The sequence below is a fragment of the Vulpes lagopus genome, chromosome X (genome assembly GCF_018345385.1).
Source record: "Vulpes lagopus strain Blue_001 chromosome X, ASM1834538v1, whole genome shotgun sequence".
Lineage (NCBI taxonomy): Eukaryota > Metazoa > Chordata > Mammalia > Carnivora > Canidae > Vulpes > Vulpes lagopus.
This window is the reverse complement of record NC_054848.1, coordinates 59,664,452-59,684,165: the sequence shown is the minus strand read 5'-3', so window position 1 is coordinate 59,684,165 and position 19,714 is coordinate 59,664,452. Positions and strand designations below refer to the sequence as shown.

At 35.7% G+C, this 19,714-nt stretch overlaps 1 protein-coding gene across 5 annotated transcripts in view; it reads left to right on the top strand.

Moving 5' to 3' along the window:
- Positions 1-19,714, top strand: part of ATRX (ATRX chromatin remodeler) — a 336,264-nt gene that overhangs the window by 209,609 nt on the left and 106,941 nt on the right. For 4 of the 5 annotated variants that reach the window (XM_041740565.1, XM_041740564.1, XM_041740562.1 and 1 more), the window contains 3 exons: positions 4,720-4,857; positions 7,111-7,286; positions 8,591-8,708. In XM_041740565.1, coding sequence (XP_041596499.1) covers positions 4,720-4,857; positions 7,111-7,286; positions 8,591-8,708 — 432 coding nt within the window. The remainder of the gene's footprint in view (positions 1-4,719; positions 4,858-7,110; positions 7,287-8,590; positions 8,709-19,714) is intronic. The other variant, XM_041740566.1, reaches the window with a different exon arrangement.

Here is a 19,714-nt window from a genome sequence, read left to right as displayed (position 1 = left end):
AAATTTTTAAGACCTTAAATCTTGTGACATGAATAAGACTTGTTATTTCCATGTAAATTAGTTAGTGACATCTTAAAAATGTTTTACTTTGGAATAATTTTTTACAGAAAATTTGAAATGATAGTAAAAATTCTCCCATATTCCATGCACCCAGATTCCACACTGTTTACATGTTACATTGCCATGGTAGAGTTGCCGAAACTAAGAAATTGATACATTGGTGGCATATATTAACTAAACTCCAAACTATATTTGAATTTCACCATTTTTTATGTCCACATTCTGTTTCAGGATCTGATCTAGGGTATACCACAATGCATTTAATTGTCGTGTTTCAACAGTCTTGTTTAGTCTATGACAACTTTTCAGTCTTTAGTTTTCATTATCTTCTCAGTCCTTTAGAAAGTTCACCCTAGTGTGTGTTGTTTTCCTTATAATTAGACTCTGGGGTTATAGGTTTTTGAAAAAATTTACCAGAGGTGAAATACCTTTCTCATCACATCATATCAAGGGTACATTAGATCTACATGACATTACTGGCTCTACTATTTTCACTTGTCTCTACTCTGTTCTTTGGAAGTCAGTCACTAAGTCTATTACCCAGGGTGGGAGAAGGCAGGAATTAAGCTCTGTCTCCCTTAGTGAGCATTATTTGTACATAAAATTTGGAGTTTTCTGTAAGAAAGATTTTTCCTTTCCTACTTAGTTATATAATAAGTCATTGATGTGTATCAGCATAAACTAATCATATATTATTAGTTTATATGTTAAGATTATAAACTAATGCCTTGTTATTTTGTTGTTCAAAATGTTCCAAATTGGCCATTTAGGAGCTCTTTGAGGTTTGTAGATTGGTTCCTGTATTCTTTTTTTTTAAATTTTATTTTATTATTTATTTATAATAGTCATACAGAGAGAGAGAGAGAGAGAGGCAGAGACACAGGCAGAGGGAGAAGCAGGCTCCATGCACCGGGAGCCTGACGTGGGACTCGATCCCGGGTCTCCAGGATCGCGCCCTGGGCCAAAGGCAGGCGCCAAACCGCTGCGCCACCCAGGGATCCCTGGTTCCTGTATTCTTTTGATACTTCATACTTGTTGTTGTTTTAAGTCCTTCATTATTTTCTGGTACTTTAAGGTACTCCAGGCTTATGTTGTATTATCTCTGTCCCCTGCTCCAGAATTCACCATTTCAGTAATGTGCCATGGTTCCTTTTATTGAAAAATGGTATTTACAAACCAAGATCTGAGTGTTTGGGGGTGTTTCTTGCTACTGGAGTATCATTGCTTCTAGGTTCTCTCAGCAGACAGAACTAGGTGGTATGTGTACAAATCTACATCTATACACAAATCTATCCCTTTGTGTGTGTGTGTGTGTGTGTGTGTGTGTGTGTGTGTGTGTGTGTATAGAGATAAACTTGATTTCATAATGGTGTCTTTGACTCCAATCCATTATCACAGTGTTCATTTTCATCTCTGTTAATCTGTTACTTACCTTTTCAACTATGAGAATCCTGGCTCCAGCTATCTGCCATCCATTTATTTATTTGTTCAGAGTCATTATACATGTAAAGTAATTTCAGAATTGTTAACTTGTACCTCTATGAAAAGCAAGTTTACCAACTATAGTACAGTGTTTATGTGATTGTTTTTGTCTATAGATTTATAATTTATGGTTAAAATATTTTCTAAGTCACTTAGATCAGTTCCTTTGTTTTCTTATTTGTATACATTAAAGTTTATTCTTTGTAATGTAGACTTTATTGGGTTTTGACAAATGAATAATCTGTTGATAACCTCATTACTATACTTGCCTCTTTTGTTTAATTCATAGCACCATTACTTTAAGCCATGCTAAGCATTTATTCATCATGGTAGCTTGAGTATTAATCTACATTATCCCACATTTTAATTTAATGACTAGAGTTTATTGCAGTAAAAACACACATAACATAAAATCCATTTAACCATTTTAAATTTTGCAATTCAATGACATTTAGTATATTCACAATGTTATATAACTATCACAACTATTTTCTTGAACTCATTTTCAAGAACAACTCTTTTCTTGAACAGCATTTTTCATCACTTCGAAGAGAAATTCAGTATCCATTAGCAGTTACTTCCAAATGCCCTGTACTCCGGAAACTACCAATGTACTTTTTGTCTCAGTGGACTTGCCTTTTCTGGACATCTCGTAAAAATATTTCCAGACATTTTGTAAGAGTGAAATCATACAATATCTGACTTTTTTACTTAGCATAAGGCTTTCAAGCTTTATTTGTATTGTGGCATGTTACCAGTACTTCAATCCTTTAAACACACACACAATGTTAATTCAAGGTACTGTTTAATTTAAACAATAAAATATACCTATGTAATTATGTAAAATAATGACAAATTTCCATGGTTTATTGAACTATCTTTCAGTCAGGCTTAATTTTTGAGCAGGAGAACTTTTTTCTAATGTATTTGGCATATCTTTCCAGGTTAGTACATAGAAATCTATATCATTAATTTTAGTTCTGTAACATTCCATTATAGTTTTATTAATGCCTTTTGAATAGCTTTTGGGTTTTTTCAATTTTCCACCAAAACAAACAATGCTTCAGGGAATATTTTATGTATCTTTGGGTGTGTGTGGAAGTATACCTCTAGGATAAATTCCCAGAAATTGAACTGTGAATCAAAGGGTACATACATTTTACATTTTAATAGATACTGTAAAGTTGTCTTCCAAAATGTCAGATAGTAATTTAGTCTCTCACAAAGATTGTATGAGAGTACTTGTTTTACCATGTCCTCATGAACACTGAATATGGTGGTGAAAATCATTTAAGTCATGTGTAAAAGGCAATTTTTTTCTTCGGAAGAATTTTAGGATTCAAAAAAACCAACATGTAGTCTTTTAATACAAAGTTAGGTATAGATTTTAGTTTTTAAGTAAAGTAAGTAATTTAAAAATGTCAATATTTGTGTAGCTCCATGTGAAAACTGATTAATAATTATATATATTTTTTGATTAACAATTATATTATTTGATCAATCATACTGAAGCATTTACTTCTGAAATCATGTAGAAGATAAATTTTCCCTAATGCCTAACAGATGGAGAGTAATTTGACAAAATAAGTATTTAAGTAGTATGTAAGTTAGCCAGCAAGCAAATTGTGTATAAATGATACTTTAGAAAACAATAATACATTATTTTAATAAAGCATATGTATTTCTTTGAAAGAGTTACTCTCAGCTGTAAGATCTTTTATAGCTTAGAAAGTGTTCTTCCCACCTGCCCCTCCCACCCCATAGCCATGTAACAATCAATTTAGCTATCTTTTATCAGGTAAATTTTCCACTCTGCAAATATTGTTAGTTATTTGGAATGAATTAAATGGAAGATACTCCAGAGTCTATCGTAATTTATTTTTTAAAAATATTTTAATATTTATTAGAAAGAGAGAGAGCACGAGTTGGGGCAGAGTGGGGGACAAAGGGAGAGGAAAAAGCAGACTCCCCACTGAACAGGGAGCCTGATGTATGGCTCCTCTATCCAAGGACCCTTAGATCATGACCTGAACTGAAGGCAGACACTTAACCAACTGAGCCACCCAGGTGCCCCTCTATTTTGATTTATGTAGTATTTCTTAAAGTGTAACTTTTGAAATTTGTCTTTTCATGTATATATAAGTTGCTAGTAGTCTTAGGCATTTGTGTTCACTTGATACACTAGTGCTGAAATTCATCTTTAGATACTGTTTTCCAATTTAAAAAGATTTTATTTTTTCAAATACCTTAAATCTGTTGGGAGAATCTTCTCACTTTTTTTTAAATTATTTTTGTTTATTTTTGTATTTTTAAAGAATCTTAAGTACCATCTATACTAGTACTTTAATACTCTACTCTTGGGATGTAATTAATACTAGTTAATGCCACATTACAAAATACAATAAATACAGCAGAGTTAAAATGTGACAATTCTTGGGGCACCTGAGTGGCTCAGTTGGTTAAGCATCTGCTTTTGGCTCAGGTCATGATCTCAGGGTCCTGGGGTTGAGCCCCATTTCAGGCTCCTTACTCAGTGGGGAGTCTGCTTCCCCCTCTCCTTTTACACCTCAGCCTTGCTTGTGCGCTCTCTCTCTCTGGGCTCTTTCTCTCAAATAAAATCTTTTTTTTTTTAAAGATTTTATTTATTTATTCATGAAGGATAGAGAAAGAGGGCAGAGACACAGGCAGAGGGAGAAGCAGGCCTCATGCAGGGAGCCCGACGTGGGACTCGATCCCCGGATTCCAGGATCACGCCCTGGGCCGGAGGGAGGAGCTCAACCACTGAGCCACCCAGGCATCCCTCAAATAAAATCTTTTAAAAAATGACTATTCTAATGAGGATATTGTTTTATCTTCCCATAAGAGCAGCACTTTAAAGAGTTAACTTATTGGGATGCCTGGGTGGCTCAGTGGTTGAGCTTCTGCCTTTGGCTCAGGACGTGATCCCAGAGTTCTGAGATCGAGTCCCACATTGGGCTCCTGTATGGAGCCTGTTTTTCCTCCCTCTGCCTATGTCTCTGCTTCTCTCGGTGTCTCTCATGAATACATAAATAAAAATCTTAAAAAAAAAAGAGTTAACTTATTTGCTTAAATGAATTAATTACATATTCAATTTTAATTACATTTTAAATTTTATTATATACTAATTAAATGTTGTTTTTCTCTACATTTTTATAGGCCCAGACTTTGTTGTTTGTGATGAAGGCCATATTCTGAAAAATGAAGCATCTGCAGTTTCAAAAGCTATGAATTCTATACGGTCAAGGAGGAGGATTATTTTAACAGGAACACCACTTCAAAATAACCTAATTGAGTGTGAGTTAATATCTCCAGTTATGCTGTAGAGTTGGCATGGCCTCAGACACATTTTTGCCACTTTACCATTTGCCTTTTTTCTGTTGAATATAGTCTCTGACTATGATCTGGGTAGGTCCATCTTAGTCTGCTGTAAAAGAATACCATACATTTCAAGTGGAATGCTTTATAAATCAACAGGTGTGCCATTTTGAATGTTCAAATATAAACATAGCATTTAAAATCTATAAAAATTTTCAGAAGTCTTAATGATTGCTTTGAATGCAACCAATGAATGCATTGGTGACTATCCAGGAGATATTGTAACAAAATACATCTTTTTTTTTTTACATTTTTAAAATTTAAATTTAGTTTGCCAACATATAGTATAACACCCATTGCTCATCCCATCAAGTGCCCTCCCTTTCACCCAGTTACCCATCCCCCGCCCCTTCCGCAATCCTTTCTTTGTTTCCCAGAGTTAGGAGTCCCCCATGGTTTGTCTCCCCCCTCTAATTTTTCCCACTCAGTTCACCTCCTTTCCCTTATAATCCCTTTCACTATTTCTTACATTCCACATATGAGTGAAACCGTATGATGATTGTCCTTTTCTGACTGACTTATTTCACTCAGCATCTTATTTGAGAGGAGATACTATAGGAAAATGAAAAGAAATGCCAAGTATGAATGTTTTAGGAATGTGGAGATGGGAGAAGAACTGTGTTGAATCTGTGTCAGCATAGAATTTGTTGAGACTGAGGACAGATGATATGAAACTAGATAACTTGTGAATTTCTCTTATTTTCATATGTGTGGTGATACTTAAGAGGGAACATGAATTATTCAGCAAATAACAAATTAAAATTTCCTATTATAATCCATTGTAATAGCTTTTTTATTTTTATGTTATTTCCATTCCTTTAGTGTATAGTAACTTTTTTTATTATTTGTAAAACTGGTTATTATTTCACTGTAACCTATATTTTATCTTTATCTGTTCCAGTTTCACCTTTTTCTGTTACTCCATTTGTAGAAATGCTGCTTCACATTGCAAAAAAAATAAAATATTAGTTAGAAGAGTATTAGGATACAGTGAAGAAAGCAAACCAGTGGTGTTTGCCAATGAAATTCACATCCATATAAGTATGTTCCCATGGAACTTTGCTTTAAGTGTCAAAGTGACACTGCATATAGAGTTCATTTCTAGTTCTTTTTAAATTGTTTTTAAAGATTTTTTATTTATTCATGAGAGACAGAGACAGAGAGAGAGAGAGAGAGACAGAGAGGCAGAGACACAGGCAGAGGGAGAAGCAGGCTCCACGCAGGGAGCCCCATGTGGAACTCGATCCCAGGATCCCAGGTCTCTGGGATCATACCCTGGACTGAAGGTGGCGCTAAACCACTGATCCACCCGGGCTGCCCTAGTTCTTTTTTTAAATATATTTTTTATTGAGGTTTGATTTGCCAACATATGGTATAACACCCAGTGCTCATCCTGTTATGTGCTCTCCTCAGTGCCCATCACCCAATCAACCCATCCTCGCGCCCACCTCCCCTTCCATTTCCCCTTGTTCGTTTCCCCGTGTTAGGAGTTAGGGTAACAAAACATGAGAATTCATTTCATTCTTGATTGAACTGCCCTTAATTCTCAGTGTTATTCATGACTTTTTAAGGGCTGTGCTATAATGAGAATATGGTCTAGCTTACTGTTAAAATCTAATTGTGTTCTTTAGAATTTTCTAAGACAGTCCTTTGGATCCTATAAATATCAATTTTGATGTAATAACTGCTAATAAAATTGTATTGAAACAGTGAAAAGAAATGCCATTTCACATTGGGGTCCTATGTAGTATAGGGCAGCTGATAACTCTATTAAGGGTTTTTGGAACTAGATCAGTTAATATAAAATCTATGTATTTTCCACAAGATACCTTTGCTGACCATAAAATAATGGTTAGAATTATAGGACACTTGTTATACTCTATATCTGTTATAAAGAATAGTGAATAAGAATAAAGTGTTCTTAAGTGTTGTTTTTAAACATTCACGTCTAGAATTTAGGGATGGTTTTTATTTGAATATCTCATCTGGCCTAGGTAATCCAATTCTAGATTAGGTTTATAACCAATGTTTAGTCTATACTCAGTTTGCTGTTCTTCCTTTTAGCCTAATTCTAATAATTCGATGCATGTATTTTTGACATGAACATTTTATTAATTTTTTAGTCTCTTTTAGCCATTATTATTGTTAGTGAACTAATGTCTTCTCTCTTAGATCATTGCATGGTTAACTTTATCAAGGAAAATTTGCTGGGATCCATTAAGGAGTTCAGGAATCGATTTATAAACCCAATCCAAAACGGTCAATGTGCAGATTCTACCATGGTAGATGTCAGAGTAATGAAAAAGCGTGCTCACATTCTCTATGAGATGTTAGCTGGATGTGTTCAGGTACAAATACATTCCATATAAGAAAATATTGTTACTTTGTTATATTATAATCCCACAGTGTTTTCTGAATTTAATTATTTTGTGTTTTTCCCCCTTTTTTCAGTCTGTAGTTTTATAGTTAAATCTCCTTGCATTGTCTTCAAAACTGAAATTTGTACTTTCAAAAAAAGAGTTCCATTTAGAGCATAATTGATTAATTCATTTGCCATGTATATAGTTTCATATTTTAATATATTAATGTTTAGATTCCTCGTCTTTAAGATAGGGAGTATGTAAAAGGAACATAGCTGTTATGATTAAAAAATTCCTACGCTTATTCTAATTTTATAGTAGAGTGGCTTGAACCTCACTTATTTGAAAGAGTGTAGGAAAGGCAATTATGAATTGTGAGGGGATCCATTTTTAATATAATTCTGAAGAACCAGTTTCATTACTTTGAAGTCATACATTATCCTAAGTGAGTTAATACTGTTTACATACAGGTATTTAGTGAACCTGTTTTAATGAGTAGATAAGTATACAGAGATTGAGCCAGTAGTTAGTAGATCCCAGAGTCTGCACTTTTTCTTCAGATGCTAGGTTTAATTGTCGCTACAAAGATGTAACAAATGAGCTAGACTGTCCTTCTCGCTGGATATTCTACCATCATATAAGGCAGTCATCCTTTTTGTTCAGGTTAGCCACAACTAGCAAGTCCTTTGTTTCTGTATTGCTGCTACTACCTAGGCAGTATATTCCTGGTTTGGGTAGTCATTTGTACCTACACATTAGTGTTCTTTCTTTCTCGTTTCTATACTTAAACGGTAATAAGAGTTATACATTGCTTGCTTTCTCAACTGGGTAAACAGTTCCCCTAAAGTTGTGTTATCCTCTGGCATACTGGCACAACTTACTCAAAGGACAAACCAGACTGCATCAGACATTGATTCATTGCTTTTAGTGTTTGATTAAAGTAGGTCATTTTCTTAACACTGCTTACTATACTCCTATCCACTTTTTTTTCTATATAGAGGAGACAATTTGAAAAAAATACTCACATGACCATTTCTGTTTAAAACCTGCCTGGTATGTTGTAGTATCTTTATCATATTGTGTAGCCATATGAAATATATTAACTACAATCAAATAATGAGGATTATGTGATTAAAAAGGGTAAATATGTTTAAGAAAATGTTTTCTTATATGTTCAGTACCTATTTATTTATATGTATCTTTGAGTTGTAAGTAGTGATGATTCTTGGAGCAGTCAATTCCCAACATATATTTAGGTTAACTAATTTCATTCTCTTCCTTGTTAATTACAGAGGAAAGATTATACAGCATTAACAAAGTTCTTGCCTCCAAAACATGAATATGTGTTAGCTGTGAGAATGACTCCTATTCAGTGCAAGCTCTATCAGTACTATTTAGATCACTTAACAGGTAACAAATAAACTTACTGTTTTTATCTTCTAAGGACATTCTTTTTCTGATGAATGATGCTGTCTTAGAAATTTTACCATGTAAATTGTTATTTTTCAGTTGTGCATTTAAGTAAAATGGATATGTTTGTTTTGTAGAGGCATAAAATATTTCTAATTTTAAAAACACCAAATTGTAAACTAAGGAACAAACTGGTGAAAAAACATACACAGTGTATTGGAATAATGCCTTTAATTTGTAAAGAGCTTTTATTTTAGGAAAATTATTAGTATGAGTAAATCCATAAAAGAAAATATATAGAATTACAGTGTATTATTTAAAAAATTGAACCACAATAATGAGGCATATAATTCAAATCTATGATATCATTTGTCATTTATCAAATTGACAAGAGTTGAAGGAAAAGAAGCAAAATGAAAGGCAGGGTATATGTTATGCTCTTAACGTTAGAGTAAAAAAATATACAAATGCCTAAAATATGCCAAAATGTTAACAAATCTTTTGATGGATTCATTATGAGGATCTTTTAGATTGTTTCTTATTATTTTCTATGGGCTTTTAAAAAATACAGTGAATAGTTATTATTTTATCATCAATAAATTCATGTGTCTATATGTGTATGTCTGTGACTGTATGCCGAAGATTGTCACTGTTCACAGAGCAAAACCTAGCCTCTTTTTGGTCTGGAGTGGGATTTCTTACTTGTAAGTCATCTTATTCTGGTACTTTCCCCAAGTGATATGTGAAGTTTATTTAGGGGATACAGGTTAGAAAGTACCCATTAGCCATTATGGATAAAATAAATTACCAAAAAAATCATAGGGGATGGAAGTGTGTACAGAGATCTTAAAATAATACCTTATTTCATATCATTACTAGTTAGAGTGATATACCTTGCAACAGCAGTACATTTAATTTTAGTTTCATTAATTTTTTAAACAGCAGTGCATTTTGTTTTTATTTTTTTTAAAGATTTTTAAAAAAGATTTTATTTATTTATTCATGAGAAACATAAAGAGAGGCAAAGGGAGAAGCAGGCTCCCGGCAGGGAGCCCAACGTGGGACTTGATCCCAGGATCCTGAGGTCACAACATGAGCCAAAGGCAGATGCCCAACCACTGAGTCACCTGAGTTCCCCAAAGATTGTTTTATTTATTTATTCATGAGAGACAGGCAGAGACATAGGTGGAGGGAGAAACAGGCTCCCTTTGGGGAGCCTGATGTGGGACTTGATCCCAGGAACCCGGGATCATTCCCTGAGCAGATACTCAACCACTGAGCCACCCAGGTGTCCCAACAGCAGTGCATTTTAGATAACAGAATAATATTGATCGTCCTCAAGAATTTGCTTTGGGGAAAACAATTTGAGGGCAGCCCGGGTGGCTCAGGGGTTTAGCGCCACCTTCAGCCCAGGGCGTGGTCCTGGAGACGCAGGATCAAGTCCCATATCGGGCTCCCTGCATGGAGCCTGCTTCTTCCTCTGCCTATGTCTCTGCCTCTCTCTCTCTCTCTGTCTCTCACGAATAAATAAATAAAATCTTTAAGAAAAAAAAATTGAATGTTAGTATTTTACAGAACTCCTTTTTTGCTGTTTTATAAACACAGATTTTTAGTGACTTTTGGAAGAAAATCACTATAATTAGGCATACATTTTCATTTGTACATCAGTCAAGTTGTTATATTTATTGTACCATCATGTTTTGAATGACAAAAATTGGAGACATAATTAAGTAACCAAATGTAGTTATCCCAATAAGAAAGCTACTGTGTTGTTAAACAGAGAGATGTCCAGACCTATCTTTCATTAATATCTGAGTAATAAAGTGTACTAGCTTTGGTCATTTAATATTTTTTCCATTTAAAATTTTGTTTTATCATAGAGAAAATACCAGCTACAGTGTTTTCAAATATTAGAGAATCACTTGTCTTTAATAACCAATAGTAAAATATTAATTGCTCATGTATAGATCTTAAAGTGTACAGTTCTGAAGCAAGTGCAATATTTAAGAATTAAGGAGGCCTCATTCTTTGTGATTTTATTTGATATCAAATGTCTAAAGTACTAATTATTAAAAGCTTCTAAACTCTGAAAAATATAATTGTTTTAAAAAGTTTTTATATAAATTCTAGTTAGTTAACATATACCAGAGTATTGGTTTCAGAAGTAGAACTTAGTGTAATATCCAGTGCTCATCAAAACAAGTGCTCTCCTTAGTACTCAATCACCCATTTAGCCCTTCCCTCCATCACCTCCCCTCCAGCAACCCTCAGTTTCTTCTCTGTAGTTAAGAGTCTCTTATTGTTTGCCTTCCTCTGTTTTTTATTCTTTCCCTGCCCCAGGTTCACCTATTTTATTTTGTAAGTTCCACATGAGTAAACTCATAGTATTTATTTTTCTCTAACTTATTTCGCTTAGCACAATACACTCTAGCTGAATCCACATCCTTGAAGATGGTAAAATTTTATTCTTTATTATGGGTAAGTAATACCATTGTATATGGACACTGTCTATTCTTTATCCATTCATCAATTGATGGATGTTTGGCTACCAATGATAATGCTGCTATAAAGATCGAGGTGCACGTGCCCCCTTTGAATTAGTATTTTGTATCCTTTGGGTAAATACATAGTAGTTTAATTGCTAGGTTATAGGATAGTTTTACCTTCATACTGTTTTCTAGAGTCACTGCACCAGCTGACAATCCCACCAGCAGTGTAAGAGGGGTCCCCTTTCTCTGCATCCTTGCCAACATCTGTTGTTGCCTGAGTTGTTAATTTTAGTCATTCTGACAGGTGTAAGGTAGAATCTCATCGTGGTTTTGATTTGTATTTCTCTAATGATGTGTGATATTAAGCATCTTTTCATGTGTCTGTTAGCCATTTCGGTGTCTTCTTGGGAAAAATATTTATTCATTTGTTCCGCCCATTTCTTCACAGAGTTATTTGTCTTTTGGGGTGTTGAGTTTGATTGTAAGTTCTTTATAGATTTTGGATACTACCCCTTTATCAGATATGTCATTTGCAGATATTTTCTCCCATTCCATAGGCTGCCTTTTTTTAGATTTGTTGATTGTTTCCTTCACTGTGCAGAAACTTTTAATCTTTTTTTTTAAACAAGATTTATTTATTTTCAAGAGAAAGAGAGAAAACTTGAGCAGGGGGATGGGCCAAGGGAGAGGAAGAGAGAAAATCCCAAGCAGACTCCATGCTGAGCGTGGAGCCTGACACAAAGCTTCATCTCCTGATCCTGAGATCATGACCTGAGCCAAAACCCAGAGTTGAACACATAGCTGACTGAGCCATCCAGATGCCCAGGAAGCTTTTTATCTTCATGAAGTCCCAATAGTTCATGTTTGCTTTTGTTTCCCTTATGTCCAGAGACGTGTCTAGTAAGAAGTTGCCACAGCCAAGGTCAAATAGGTTGCTGCCTGTGTTCTTTCCTAGTATTGTAATAGTTTCCTGTCTCACATTTAGGTCTTTCATCCTTTGTGAATTTACTTATGTACATGGTATAGGAAAGTGGTCTAGGTTCATTCTTCTGCATGTTGCTGTCCAGTTTTCCCAACACCATTTGTGGATGAGACTGTCTTTTTTTCATTGGATGTTCTTTCTGGCTTTGTCAAAGATTACTTGAACATACAGTTTTGGGTCCATTTATAGGTTTTCTATTCTGTTCCATTGATCTTTGTATCTTTTTTTATGCCAGTACCATGCTGTCTTGTTGACTTCAGCTTTGTCATATAGCTTGAAGTCCAGAATTGTGATACCTCTAGCCTTGCTTTTCTTTTTCAGGATTGTTTTGGTTGTTCAGGGTCTTTTGTGGTTCCATACACATATTAGGATTATTTATTCTAGTTTAGTGAAAACCGCTGGTGGTATTTCGATAGGGATTGCACTAAATGTGTAGATCGCTTTTGGTAGTACAGAAATTTTATTTTATCATTATTAATTTTTAAGATTTTATTTATTTTTTGAGAGAGAGAGAGTGCACACAAGCAGAGGAGGGGCAGAGAGTGAAGCTGATTTCTCTCTGAGCAGGGAGCCCAGTGTGGGGCTCCATCCCAGGACTCTGGGGTCATGACCTGAGCCTAAGGCAGACACTTAATTAACTGAGCCACCCAGATGCCCCAGTATAGACATTTTAACGATGTTTGTTCTTCTAATCCATAAACATGGAATGTTTATCTGTTTCTTTGTGTCCTCTTCGATTTCTTTCATAAGTCCTATAGTTTTCAGAGTACAGTGTAGTGTATCTTTTACCTCTTTATTTATTTATTCCTAGGTTTTTTCTTTTGCTCATTCATCACTGGGATTGATTTCTTGATTTCTCTTTCTGCTGCTTCATTATTGTTGTATAGAAATGCAACAGATTTCTGTATGTTGATTTTGTATCCTGTGACTTTGCTGATTTCATATATTAGTTCTAGCAATTTTTTGGTGGAGTATTTTGGATTTTCTCTTAGAGTATCATGATATCTGTGAACAGTGAAAGTTTGACTTCTTGCCAGTTTCGATGCCTTTTATTTCTTTTTGTTGTCTCATTTGGAGGCTAGGACTTCCAGTACTATGTTAATGGTGAGAGTGCACATCCCTCTCTTATTCCCAAACTTAGAGGAAAAGCTCTCAGTATTTCCTATTTGAAGATGATATGAGCTGTAAGTCTTTCCTATATGGCCTTTATGATGTTGAAGTATGTTTCCTGTATCCCTCCTTTGCTTTTTAAAAAATAATTTTATTTATTTATTCATGAGAGATACACTGAGAGAGGCAGAGACATAGGTAGAGGGAGAAGCAGGCTCCCTGTGGAGCAGGGATGTGGAGCCCGATGTGGGTCTTGATCCCATGACCCTGGGATCACACCCTGAGCTGAAGGCAGACTCTCAAACACTGAGCCACTCAGGCACCCCTGTATCCCTCCTTTGTTGAGGGTTTTTATCAAGAATGTATGCTGTATTGTGTCAAATGCTTCTTGTGCATCTATTGAGAGAATCACATGGTTCCTATCATTTCTTTTATTAATGTGTTATATCACATTGATTCAAATCAATCAGTGAATATTGAACCACTCTTGTAGCTCAGGAATAAATCCCACTTGATCATTGTGAATGATTCTTTGAATGTACTGTTGGATTCCATATGCTAGTATTTTGCTGAGAATTTTTATATCCGTGTTCATCAGGGATATTGGCTTGTACGTTTTTCTTTAGTGGAGTCTGTCTTGTTTTGGAAGCAGGGTAATGTGGGACTCCTAGAATGGGTTTGGAAGTTTTCCTTCCATTTCTGTTTTTTGGACTAGTTTCAGAAGAATAGTTATTGATTTTCCTTAAATGTTTAGTAGAATTCCCTTGGGGAGCCATCTGACCCTAGACTTTTTGGAGGGTGGAGTTCTTTGATTACTGATAGAATTTTTATTTATTTTTAAAAATTTTTTTTATTTTATTAATTTATTCAGGAGATACACAGAGAGGCAGAGACACAGGCAGAGGGAGAAGCAGGCTCCATGCAGGGAGCCCAATGTGGGACTCGATCCCGGGTCTCCAGGATTGTGCCCTGGGCTGAAGGCAGGCACTAAACCGCTGAGCCACCCAAGGATCCCCACTGATTGAATTTCTTTGCTATGTTTGATCTGTTCAAATTTTCTATTTGTTCCTGTTTTGGTTTTGATAGTTTATGTTCCTAGGAATTTATTCATTTCTTCCAGATTGCCCAATTTCTGGCATATACTTTTTTCATAATATTCTCTTATAATTTTATTATTGTAGTAGTGGTTGTAATTTCTCCTCTCTCACTTGTTTTTTTTTTTATTTTTAATTAACTTTTATTGGTGTTCAATTTACCAACATACAGAAAAACACCCAGTGCTCATCCCGTCAAGTGTCCACCTCAGTGTCCTCTCTCTCTTGTAATTTTGTTTATTTGGGTCCTTTCTCTTTTTGATAATTCTGGCTAGGGATTTATGAATTTTACTAATTTTTTCAAATATATCCTGGTTTAATTCATCTGTTCTCTTCTTTTTTGTTTCTATATCATTTATTTCTGCTCTAGTATTTATCATTTCCCTGCTACTGGCTTTATGTTTAATTTGCTGTTTCTTTTCTAGGTCTTTTAGGTGCAAGGTTAGGTTTTGTACTTGAGACTTTTCTTGCTTCTTCAGGTAGGCCTGTTTTGATGTATACTTCCCTTCTATGACTGTCTTTACTGCATCTGAAAGATTTTGGACTGTCATGTTTTCATTTTCATTTGCTTCCGTGTATTTCTTTTTTCTTAATTTCCTGGTTTACTCATTCATTCTTTAGTACCATGTTCTTTAATCTCCATGTATTTGTAGTCTTTCCAAATATTTTCTTGTGTTTGATTTCAAGTTTCATAGCATTGTGAGCAGAAAATATGTGCGGTATGATCTTAATCTTTTGTACTTCTTGAGGCCTGATTTGTGACCTAGCATGGCTTCTGTTCTGGATAATGTTCCGTGTGCACTGGAATAGAATGTATATTCCCCTGCTTTAGGATGAAATGTTCTGAATACATCTAAGTCCATCTGGTCCAGTGTGTCATTTAGAGCCATTGCTTCCTTCATTTTCTGCTCAGGTGATCTGTCCATTGCTGTCAGTGGGGTTTTATTTATTTATTTTTATTTTATTTTTTTAAATAATAAATTTATTTTTTATTGGTGTTCAATTTACCAACATACAAAATAACACCCAGTGCTCATCCCATCTAGTGCCCCCCTCAGTGCCCCTCACCCATTCACCCCCACCCCCCGCCCTCCTCCCCTTCCATCACCCCTAATTCGTTTCCCAGAGTTAGGAGTCTTTATGTTCTGTCTCCCTTTCTGATATTTCCCACACATTTCTTCTCCCTTCCCTTATATTCCCTTTCACTATTATTTATATTCCCCAAATGAATGAGACCATACAATGTTTGTCCTTCTCCGATTGACTTCACTCAGCATAATACCCTCCAGTTCCATCCACGTTGAAGCAAATGGTGGGTATTTGTCGTTTCTAATGGCTGAGTAATATTCCATTGTATACATAAACCACATCTTCTTTATCCATTCATCTTTCGATGGACACCGAGGCTCCTTCTCAGTGGGGTTTTAAAGTCCCTTACTATTATCATATTGTTATCAATGAGTTTCTTTATGTTTGTTACTGATTTTTATATTTGGGTTCTCCCAGATTGGGGACATAAATACTTAAAATTGTTATATCTCCTTGTTAGATACACCCCTTTATCATGATACAGTGCCCCTCTTCATCTCTTGTTGCATTCTTTGGTTTAAAATCTAGTTTGTCTGATGTAAGTATTGCTACTCTGGCTTCCTTTTGACATCCATTTGCATGGTAAATATTTTTTAATCCCCTCAATTTCAATCTTCAGGTGTATTTAGGTCTACAGTGAGTCTCCTGTAGGCAGCCTATAGATGGGTCTTGGATTTTTTAAAATCCATTCTGACAGGGCAGCCCCGGTGGCGCAGCGATGTAGCGCCGCCTGCAGCCCAGGGCGTGATCCTGGAGACCCTGGATCGAGTCCCATGTCGGGCTCTCTGCATGGAGCCTGCTTCTAACCTCTGCCTGTGTCTCTGCCTCTCATTCTCTCTCTGTGTCTCTATGAATAAATAAATAAAATCTTTAAAAAAAAATCCATTCTGACATCCTGTGTCTTTGGATTGGAGCATTTCGCCTATTTACATTCACAGTGATTATTGATAGATGCTAATTTAGTGCCATTGTATTAAATGTAGTTCTGTGTCTCTGGAGATTTTCTCTGTTCCATTGTAGTCTTTGTTGCTTTTAGTTTTTCTTCCTCAAAGTATCCCTTTTAATATTTCCTGCACGGCTGGTGTAGTAGTCTTAAACCCCCTTTAACTTTGTTTGGGAAAGTTTTTATCTCTCCTTTTGTTCTAAATGAAAGCCTTGCTAGATAAAATATATTTGGTTGCATATTTTTACTATTCAACACGTTGAATGTATTATGCCAGTATCTTCTAGCCTGCCAAATTTCTGTGGATGGATGTGCTGCTCCCTTTGTCTTCCCTTTTTACATTAAGGATTTCTTTTTCTTTTTAAAAAAAGTTTTATTTATTTATCTGAGAGAGAGAATGGAGGTAGGCAGAGAGGGAGAGAGAAAGAAAAAATATCAAGTAGATTCTCCATTGAAGTGCAGAGCTCAGTGTCTGTTGAGATCATGAACCAATCCAAAATCAAGTTTTGGATGCTCAACTAACTGAGCCACTTAAGCATCCTAAAGATTTCTTTTCTGCTACTATTTTTTAGGATTTTTTTCCTTACTCTATTTTATTTTGCAAATTTTACTATGATATGTCTTGGTGTTGGTTTGCTTTTGTTGATGTTTTATAGGAGTTCTCTGTGCCTTCTGCATATGGATGTCTCTTTCCTTCCCCAGATTAGGGAAATTTTTAGCTATAATTTGCTTAAATAAACCTACTCCTGTTTCTCTTTCTTCTTCTTATGGAACTCCTATGATACTATTGTTATTATGCTTTATGGAGTTTAACATTTCCCTATGTGTACATTCATGATTTCTTTCCCTCTTCAGCTTCATTATTTTCATAATTTTATTTTCTGTATCACTTATTTGTTCTTTTTCCATCCTTCTGGTCATTATGTCCAGTTGGTTTTGCATTTCAGTTATAGCATTTTTTATTTTGGCAGGGCTAATTTTTAGGTCTTTTATCTCTGTGTTAAGGGACTCCATGGTGTCTTCTATTCTTTTCTCAAGCCCAGTTAGTATTCTTAAAATTGTTGGTTTAAATTCTGATTCAGGCATATTAGTTATATCTGTTTTAATTAGATCCCTGCCTGTGACCTCTTCTTTTTCTTTGTTTTAGGATGAATTCTTCCACTTTGGCATTTTGTCTCAGTCTTTATCTTCTGTGTGTTAGGAAAGCCTATTCTGTTTCCCACTCTTGAGAGTAATGGCTTTGTTATGAAACATTCATATACTGTTCAGGGCCTGGTGCTTCAGGAAGTGTTTCTGGTCCACACTGCTATTATGTTTTGGCTGCTCTTTCCCTCAGGTCTAAAATGAGAAACTGCAGAGTTTTGTCCTTGCCTGCAATAGGGAGTGTTTGGACCTTGTCCAGTGTGTGGTGAGTTTTAACTAGTTTTTTTTTTTTTTTTTTGGTCTACTTGTTCAAAAAATCTAGTTCCTATTTCCCTTAGAGCTGAAGCTTTGCAGTATTCTATGGCCAAGAGACTTGGTGCATTTGGAGGGTTTGTGCTGGGTTTCTGGTGGTGGTGGTGGAGGGGTGACGCTCCTGCTCTGAGTCTTAGGTACACTTGTCCTAGCAAAGAGAAAAAGAAAGAAAAACCACCTGCAGAGCGCAGAAATCTGGGGTTTGGTGTAAGCAGTTTAAGCCTACACTGTTGTCATTATATTGCTCACTGAAATTTGTTTGTGCTGGTGGTCAGGGGTAAAAGTAAAAATATTTTCAGTCATTTCTCTCATCCCCAGAGAGGGAAGTTCTCACCTCCCAATGTTCATGAAGCCCTTGTAGTAGAGTGAACAATCTCCCCTCGTTTGTCCCATGTTTTCCTGAGATGCATGCCTTCACCCTGTCTGTGTCTGAGCGTCTGCCCACCTGGTGGTGCCGTGCTCCTGTGTTTTATCACAGGCACACAGACTGGGTTTCAATATTTCAAAAATTTAAGTACCCCAGGATGCATGGACCTGCACTGATCTTCTATGAAAAGATCTTACTGCACTGTGGCTGATGCTGCTTTGTCACAGAAGGGTAGTTAGTTACAGGAATACGCAGGGGCTTAGAGTTTATCTTAAAGCACAGCAAGAAGCAGGTTAGCTGCCCTCAGCAGATGGCTCTGTTCCTATGATAAATAATGTGGCAACACATTGGCACCTGCCTGCTCCTCTTTTGCCCACATAGAAGCAGTTCCATTCTCCCAAATGCTCTCCAAGAAAGAGAACTGTTTCCTACTTGCAAGCCGGGGGATCCTCAGATTACACTTCTGCTCCCTGGCTTCTGCCTTCCTTCTCCACAAGAACACCTTTTTGCTAGCCAGTTTCCACCCCAATGATGGCACAGACTTTCTAAACTTCAGACTTTGTTCTCCTCTACCACTTGTAAATACTTGTGATAATTAACCCCTCTCATTTTCCATATCAGTGGTTTTGGGGAAGTGTTTTTCTTGTCTCTTAATGTCTGTCTCTCTTTCTTTTTCTCTTTTCCTGATCTGGGCTTCCTCCCCTCTGCAGCACCAGCAGTTCTTTTCTCCTCTAAATCACATCTCCTTACCTCCTAATGTCCATGATGTGGGTGGCCTCTTTTCTCTCTAGTTTTGCAGTTTATTCTCTCAGTCCTCAGATCGATTTCCTCAGTGTTCAGAATGGTTTCATATTTATCTAGCTGTTTTCATTGGAGGAGGCAAGCATAGGATCCCCCTATTACTCTGCCTTTTAACTCTTTCTAAAAAGTATATTTGTCAAATTATCATCTGGTGTCATGAATCTTTTAGTAGTGAAAATGTTTGGGGTTCCACCCAGTTAAATGTGTTTTAGTTTCCTTAAAGTAGCATAACCTGATTTAATACTCCTTTTGAAAAAAAACTTCCATAAAAGGCCAGGTGGGTTATGTTAAAGGCTACAGTTTTTTTCCTGAAATGTCACCTGCATATTTCTCTTGCATTTAAAATGCTTGGTGTTTTTCTGTTACACATTGTAAAATTTCTTTTGTTTCTATATTTGTCTCTTTCTAGATTCTATTTGGTTTTAAGAAGTTCCCTTAAATTTTGCTTTTTGTATTAGGAACAGTTTATGTTAATATTAGTAGTAATAATTTATAATATATTTAATATTTATAGAATTAACGTCATAGGAAGCTGAGTTTTCATGAATTTTAAAGTCCTCTTAATTTTCCTTTGTTCCTTTTTTCAGTATAATCCTGCAGTCTTCCATTTACCATCAGTTATCAGAAGTTTATATTTACATGTAAGCCTCTGCCTTCAGTAAACACTTCATGTTTT